Source organism: Labeo rohita, chromosome 25 (genome assembly GCF_022985175.1).
Source record: "Labeo rohita strain BAU-BD-2019 chromosome 25, IGBB_LRoh.1.0, whole genome shotgun sequence".
Taxonomy (NCBI): Eukaryota; Metazoa; Chordata; class Actinopteri; order Cypriniformes; family Cyprinidae; genus Labeo; species Labeo rohita.
The window spans coordinates 23,360,769-23,369,083 of record NC_066893.1 but is presented as its reverse complement, the minus strand read 5'-3'; the positions used below and the strand labels follow the sequence as shown (position 1 = coordinate 23,369,083).

Genomic DNA, 8,315 nt, shown 5'->3' with positions numbered 1-8,315 from the left:
AATTAGAATTCGGACGTGCCTTGATGCCTTCCTGCCTTGGAATGCTGCCTCCAAAGGCAGCATTGTAGAGCTTTCGGATGCAGCCTATAGCTGAGAGGACTTTCGTCCATAATTTCAACGAACTTGGTGAACTTGGGATATCTTCTTCAGGGCGTAAAAGGAAAATAAAATCTAAAACATTTTCACGGAACCTTGTAGAAACAGCGCATTACAATGGTGAGGGAAAAGCTTGGTGTACTGCATGTAATCACATCCATACAGTCTATGACAACAACGTCAACAGTGTTTGTCAGGGATCTACAATGTATCTGAGACAATTACAAGACTAAACGTGTATTTTTTTTTTAAACTCTAAAACACGTGACGTGAAGTTATCTGCTTTTGTTATAAAACAAACTTAAAATACATTTAAAAAAAATAAACTTTCAGTGACCTTTAATTTTGTAAACTACCTGTATTTAAGTTATTACTTAAAACAACCCAACTGCAGTTTGATTGATATTACTTGCTCAATTAAAAAAAAAATAATAATAATAATAATAATAATAGTTTTTGCAAATGAACTCTTCATATATGGCTTGTAAGCAGTGCTTGATCCGTGCATATTTCTTTCCTGATTCAGGCTAGGCAACTTTTGATTGATGGACTGAAGTCATGCCAATTGTGATGTTTTTAATCAGCTGTTTAGACTCTCATTCTCATGGCACTCATTCACTGCAGAGGATCCATTGGTGAGCAAGCAACGTAATGCTACATTTCTTTAAATCTGTTCTGATGAAGAAACCCTAATCTACATCTTGGATGGCCTGAGGGTGAATACATCACCAGCAAAAATGCTAATCTGCAATTTTGGTTGAACTTGAACTATTCCTTTGACTGAAAATTCAAAGTTGGATTAGAAGAAGCCACTCAAAACACAAGATCCTCAGATTCCCTTTTATTCTCCAGTTTCACATTCTGAAAAAGAAAAATCAGCATTTTTACTTTTTTTTTTTTAATATTATAATACAGCAATCTCATGTTAGCAGTCCGTTTAAACTCGCCGTACTGCCACAGTCTGGAAACTTCAGTATGTAACAGAGCGAAAAAAAAAACAAAACAAAACAAAACAAAAAAAATAATATGATAAGAAAAACAAAAACAAATCAGGAATTGCACTTATTTACTTCAAACAGGTTATAGACTGAATTAACAACCAACTAAAACACCAAAAATAACACAAGGGAACACTAAACTGCTCATACATATATACTTATTTAATTGCACAAAACAAAAATGCATAAATATTCATTATTACACAAATGTACAAAAATACTTGTACATTTCTTTTTTTTTTTTGTTCAAATATTCTCCAAGCAGACACAGATAGCGGAGGTTTGGTGATTTCAGGGCAGAGGAAGATGCATTGAAGGTCTGGAGGAGACAAGAACCCGAATCCGCTCGGGTCAGGTCAAGATCACGAACACAAACAAATACCCAGTGCATATGTCATCAGTTCTTAAAAATAGAAAACAAAAGTACACAGAGACTGGATTGCGAAAAGAAAAAGAAAAAAAAAAAAAAAAAAAAAAAAAAAAAAAAAACACTTCAGGTCTCCACCTTTCAGACATTGAAAGAAACTGCAAGACAACATTTTAGGGTTGGCTGGGAGGGAAAGAAAAGGTTTGGATTCTAAAACTCATGCCGTATCGCATGCAGAATGACGACCTCAGAAATGCACATCTACCAGAGCAGCTAAACACGTTGAACGCCTGCGCGTGATTGGCTCGTCAAGCGCGGCTTTTGAAATGGAGACAGTACCGTTGAGGTTTGTCAGAGTCCTCAGCATATCAGAGTGCTTTGTAGAGAAGACCTTCTCCAGGAAAATGATCCTTCATGCTTAGATTGTCCGTTAAATAAACCTGATTAAATTAAATGCTGAGCCCCGGTTGTCCTTCATTTAAACAGGAGGGAGAAACAAAAACTAAACGTCTGGTACGGAATGGCATCTGTGGGGATAAGAACAGCGCATCAGTTTACGGTCATTTACAATCATAGGGACTAGTGATCGTATGCAGGAGGTGAAGATAAAGATACTTACTGATTATTTAACAGAATTGGCGTGACTTCCACCCCGGTTGAGAACTTTCAGAGGGAGAAGGATACCAGCGCATCTACAGACAAGATCAACATCAAAGATTACAATGAGATTTTTAAAGTTGTTACATTTAAAAGAAAATGTTTTTTCATTCAATAATAATAATAATAATAATAATAATAATAATAATAATAATAATAATAATGTTTGAATATGTATAGATCACACTGAAAATAAAAACCAACTACATGAACTACTTAAAAAAAAAAAAAAAAACACACACACACACACACACACCATACCTTAACATTCATAATTTAAACCTCCCAAAAGCACCATACAGCCAACTAAAACTACTTCGTTGAACCAATGTTGCTGCCAAGAGCCATTTAAGAACCAGTCACAAACCTTTAAAACTGTAGATGGCAACAACACACAAACAAAACCAGAAAAAGAGGAATTTCTTCAACCCACTTCATAGTCAAGCAATTTGAGCTGCGCTAATGACCTGACGCAAGCATGAACTTCCTGACTGAGCAGGAAACTCTTATCAGTGCATCTATAAACATCTTTCAGCAAGATGACATTAACTCCTTTCCCGTCCTGCCTTCCCAAACCACGCCAAAACACCCACTTCCCCAGCCAAGGGCAAGAGAACGACAACAATCAGCCTGGCACGTCCGTTTTGGCCCTTTGCAGAATTACTCCGAGCTTCCCACGTTTTTTACAAGGCGGTTTGATCGGCGGCACACGGACACACTCGCCACAGCTGTGATCCCCCGCTGCAGGTGTGTGTGTTGGACAGGTCTGGAGAGGGTGGAGTAAGAGAAAGCTAAGAGCTTCCAGGAGTTTAACTGCAGATTTACAGTTGCGTCATCCTAGCTACATGCAAACATGCCAAAGGAATTCCACTTCTATTTTCCTTCAGCCAAATCATGCAGGACTGCTATTATATGCCTCTTTTAGGAGATTTAAACTGTTTTGAATATTAAGTTCATGTTTGTTTAGGGGTTTTATATTTATGATTATTACGACAATAGTTTAATATAGAATATGGAAAGTAAGGGTGTAACGATACACGTATCCGTACCGAACAGTCACGGTACGGGCATCTCGGTTCGGTGCATGAGTCCTTATAACGAATACAGGCAATTCACCTTCATTCCAGAAGGGGGCGCAGTAATGCAACTCTATTTGATAACCGACAGCAAAAGAACAGCGAATGCCAGGAGTTGCTCACTTGAAAACAAAGCCCACTGGACGGTGACCATGTGCTGATTCTGAATCGGATATGCGTTTTCTGTTTGTGAGCGCCAGCGCGATTACTTCAACTTTCCTCATTTAAGCATATCAACTTAAACAGGATGTCACTTTCTGCCATTTAAGTTTCCTTTCAGTCACAAAACTGAACTGAAACTCAGCAAATATAGGCTGCGTTACGTGTCGCAGTTTTTTTTGCCATGTCTACTGGTTAAATTAAGTATTTATTCCTTGTATGTACATATGTACTGCAGATTTTAGAGCCTATATGACATTAGTTTAATATAATATTTATTATTTTCACATGTAGGTAACGTTAAATAAATAAATAAATAAATAAATAAATAAATAAATAAATAAATAAATAAATAAATAAAGAAAGTTGTACTACGCTCTGTTTAAAATAAATGAAAAGAAACCTAGCATAGTACTTTTTTTTTTTTTTTTTTTCCTCTGAAATCGCATCGAACAGTGACCCTCGAACCGAGGTACGTACCGAACCGTGACATCTGTGTACAGTTACACTCCTAATGGAAACACAATTTGAAAAGCAGGAAATTATCAGCTTTTTCTACAAAATGTATGCCTTTTCTGTTTTTACAAGATGATGGTACTTTATAATGATTTATTTAAATGACCATTTATTGACTACTATAATTGATAAAAAAAAAAAAAAAAAAATTATCTAAATTAAGCAGAATGTGTATATACTATAGAAAGTATAGGCACCATCTAAATAATAATAATAATAATAATAATAATAATAATAATAATAATAATAATAATAATAATTCATCATCATCAATTATAGTAACGATTATTTGTGCACCAAAAATAGATTTTATACAGGTATTATATAAACAAATACTTGATTTGTTATACATTTTCATATTGTTGTAATTATTATTATTATTATTATTATTATTATTATTATTATTATTATTATTATTATTATTATTATTATTATTAAAAATAATAATAATAATAATAATAATAATAATAATAATAATAATAATAATAAAAAATCATCATCAATTATTAAAGTAACAATTAATATTTTGTGTACCAAAAATAGATTTTATATAGCTATTATTTAAACAAATACTTGATTTGTTATACATTTTCATATTGTTGTGATAATAATAATAATAATAATAATAATAATAATAATAATAATAATAAATAATAAATCATCACCAATTATTATAGTAAAAAATTGTGCAGCAAAAATAGATTTTATATAGCTATTATATAAACAAATACTTGATCTGTTATACATTTTCATATTGTGATGAACAACAACCACCAAAATATACAATTTGAATAATTTGATTTGTTTCTTTATAAAAATATGAATATATAAAATTTTATAAGAAACGTATAATTCTTATAAAAATCTCGCTTATATAAATTCTTATAGGTGCACAAAAAAAATAAATAAAATAAAAGAAAAGAAAATAAATGAAAATCCATGCATTCTTTGGAACCAAAATGATCGTTGAACTCTCTGAAGACTCTCAGAGTGACATTGGGCAGAGAATGTGTTATCGTGTGGATCCATTAGCACACTCTCGCTCTCCTTCTCACCCAGAGGACGAAACCTTTTACAACCCCTTTGAGATCCTGACAAAACATACAACCATAACCAGTTATTCCAAACATTACTGTAAAAGATTTTGGTTGGATCAGATCTTAAACACTAAATTACAACTAAACTTGTCTTGTTCTCTTGCTCTTAAATTGCAAATGAGCTCAATTTAAGGCTTGATGATGCTGTGAGCTAACAGTATGGCTCAAGAGACTGAGCTAAAACCTCTTCATCCATGACCTTTACAGTAGTTCTCACTGGGTTGCCATGACAACCTCAAAATCTAGCCTTCCAATCAATAAACTTGATCTGTCAGCACAGTCTTCAAAACCAATCACATCTCATTAAACTGAAGCGAACAATGCAAGATCTATAATAAACCATGACATTATCACCTGAGGAGCATAAAACACTCAGAAATTAATTTTTACCCATTTAAAACTAGAATGCAATGCGTTTGTGGGGGAGAATTTTAACATGTGCTGCTTTTAATGGATCATAAAAACGCTCACACACACTGGCTAAACTTTAACCGGCACCTCCCTCTGTACAGATTCACTCAACGACTCAGTCATAATCCAACCTAAGATGCAATTAAAAACAGCTTTTCTCTGATGTGATCTCTTAGCAACGCTAACAGGCCAAGGAATGCTGTTCTGAGGGATTCTGGGTAATCAGACCTGTCATATTCAGAGCGGACCTCTGACACCTCATTTGGTGTAGCTGCGTCATGTTGACCCAGGGTCAGTTTCCACCAAAGCGTGAGTGAGGGGCATTATGGGAAAAGTTAGCAGACTGAAGTACAAGCTACTTAAATGAAGGCTAACATTGTCAAATAGTGCAGTATACGACAATAGTGACATCGCGAGTGCCGTATAAAACGATATTTAGCATTGCATTACATTGTTCAGTATGCAATTCCATAAGTAAAACTCACAAAATAATTTATATAGAAATTAAAAAATAAATTAATAAATAGATAAATATAATATAAGTTAAAAAAAAAAAAAAGATTTAAAACAAAAACAGAAAAAGTTAAAATAAATAAATAAATAAACAAACAAACAAAGAGATTCAAAAAATAATCTATACACACCAAGAAGATTTAGTAAAATAGATTCAAAATTAAACCTCAAACACATTTAAAAATAAATAAATAAATAAATAAATAAAAATAAATATAATATATATATATATATATATATATAATAGATATTAACAGATTCAATAAACAATTTAAAACAAATGAAAAAATAAATAAATAAAAATGGAATAAAAAAATAAATTAGTACACTCTCAAAACTTGGGCTTTGGATCTAAACACTCAAATATCCTAAGTCCTGGTCTCATGTACCTGGTGACCTGGTTTATATGCAGATATATGGTCACGTATACATACTGCATGTACATATGTACTTAATGTGTTCCTTCTGTTAGGATGAGTATGTACACAGCTATTGTATGGGTGTATATACATCCTGTTTTTTAATCTTATTCTGTATCTGTTTGATAAAATTTTTTTTTTTTTTTTTTTTTTTTTTTTTTATTTAGTTTGTTGATATGGACCAAGCAACTACACGTTTTGGGAAACTCGCAAGCACAGCATGTACTTTTGAAAACACAAACTGAGATTTAGTTTCACACTGACAAAGATTTGCAGCGTCAAACTAATGTCAAGTAATATTCACTGAGCGCTGGTGGCGTCACACCAGACAGAAAAACAGCAAAAAGCAGAGAGACACAGTGATGGAGTAAAGGAAAAGAGGGAACACACCGGTTGGTCCCTCACCTGGGCGTGCAGGGCGGCGGCGGCAGCAGCGGCGGCGGGATAGGTGAAGGCGGCGTGAGGCAGGCCTGGGGTCAGTTCAGTGGTATAGAGAGGATACGGAGCCCACGCCTCAGGAGACGCGGGGATCAGTGCTGCCCCCGTCAGGTCATCTACAGAATCACAAACATCTGAACGTCACATACGGAACCAAACGGTAGGAAACAGTTTTTTTTTTTTTTTTTTTTTTTAAAATAAAGGCACTTAATACAATAGAGACCGTTTCAAAGCAGCTTCACAATAATAAACAAAAGTAACAATCAATGATGTAAAATTATTTAAACATGAGACAAATCCAAATTCTGCTTTAAAGCAGAAAAAGACAATAGCGTCATTATTCAGCTCAAGTCAGTTTAGTGTTGGATCAGATCAATAACTGTACTTTAATCAATTACCAAACAAGTTCATTTCAGCAGTATAGATGGAAAGTGTTATTCAGTTGACACAAGTACATAGGCTTTGTTCTCATCGAAGGGGCCGTGTCATCACCTTGATAATATTACTGAATATTAAATGTATTTTAACCACCAACTAAGCAAGCCAAAAGGCAATCAAAAATACACAATACAGTTCAAAATTTAAGTCATTAGGGTTATTAAAGAATTCTGTTCAGCAAGGATGCATTAAATTGATCAAAAGTGCCATTTAAACATTTATAACGCTACAAAAGATTTCCATTTCAAACAAATGATTTCTCTAAAAGATTCTGTGAATAGTTACAAAAATGTGAAGTGCTGTGACACCGAAGACTACAGTAATGATGCTGAAAATTCAGCTTTGCTTCACAGGAATGATACATTTTCAAACTTAATACATAAGACATACGAAAGATGTCACTAGCTGGGCTTCCATCCAAGTGCAAATTTGCTTATGTGCAATAAGACAATATAGTGATATTTAGTGCTAGTTTATCAGAAAGAGACTAAGTATGAGAAGCCACTGAATATGCTATTTTTAATAAAAAAATAAAAATAAAAATAACCTTTTAAAGTTGTCTAAATGAAGTTCTTAGCAATGCAGTTGAAGAAAGTTGTGATATTTAGGGTAGGATATATATACACAAAATATCTTCGAGGAACATTTAAGGAACAAGGATTTTTACTTAATATCCTAATGATTTTTGGCATTAAAGAGAGAAAAAAAAAATAAAATAAAGATAATAATAATAATAATAATAATAATAATAATAATAATAATAAATTTTGACCCATACAATTTATTCTTGGCTATTGCTACAAATAGCAATAAAAATTGAGGGTTTGGGAACGCAGCCATGCTAAACAGTTCTGGGAGACAGTTATACAGAAATTTACGAATGTGTCGCATTTAAAATACAACACTTTGCTCCAGCATTTCAGAATGAACATAACATTTCAGATGCTGTGCAACAAGATCAGTCCGCTGGTTAGTCAAGTCACATGACTTTGATACACATGGAGGAATTTATTCAGCAAACGCATTTTCATCTCCCATTATTCGCATCAGTCAAAAACCACCTTAATTTTGCAAATTCAAGGATTTTTTCCAAAACTTGGCGTTTTCACTCATTTCTTGATGTGATTTCA

At 33.4% G+C, this 8,315-nt stretch overlaps 1 protein-coding gene across 2 annotated transcripts in view; it reads right to left on the bottom strand.

Annotated features, from left to right (window-relative positions):
* Window positions 1-922: 922 nt before the first annotated feature.
* rbpms2a (RNA binding protein, mRNA processing factor 2a) overlaps window positions 923-8,315 on the bottom strand; it is a 15,462-nt gene continuing 8,069 nt past the window's right edge. Inside the window, exons 6-8 of one of the 2 annotated variants that reach the window (XM_051099411.1) lie at window positions 6,700-6,863; window positions 2,081-2,153; window positions 923-1,988 (exon numbers count right to left, since the gene is read on the bottom strand). In XM_051099411.1, the coding sequence (XP_050955368.1) occupies window positions 2,088-2,153; window positions 6,700-6,863 (230 nt within the window). In that variant the 3' untranslated portion in view covers window positions 923-1,988; window positions 2,081-2,087. The remainder of the gene's footprint in view (window positions 1,989-2,080; window positions 2,154-6,699; window positions 6,864-8,315) is intronic. The other variant, XM_051099412.1, reaches the window with a different exon arrangement.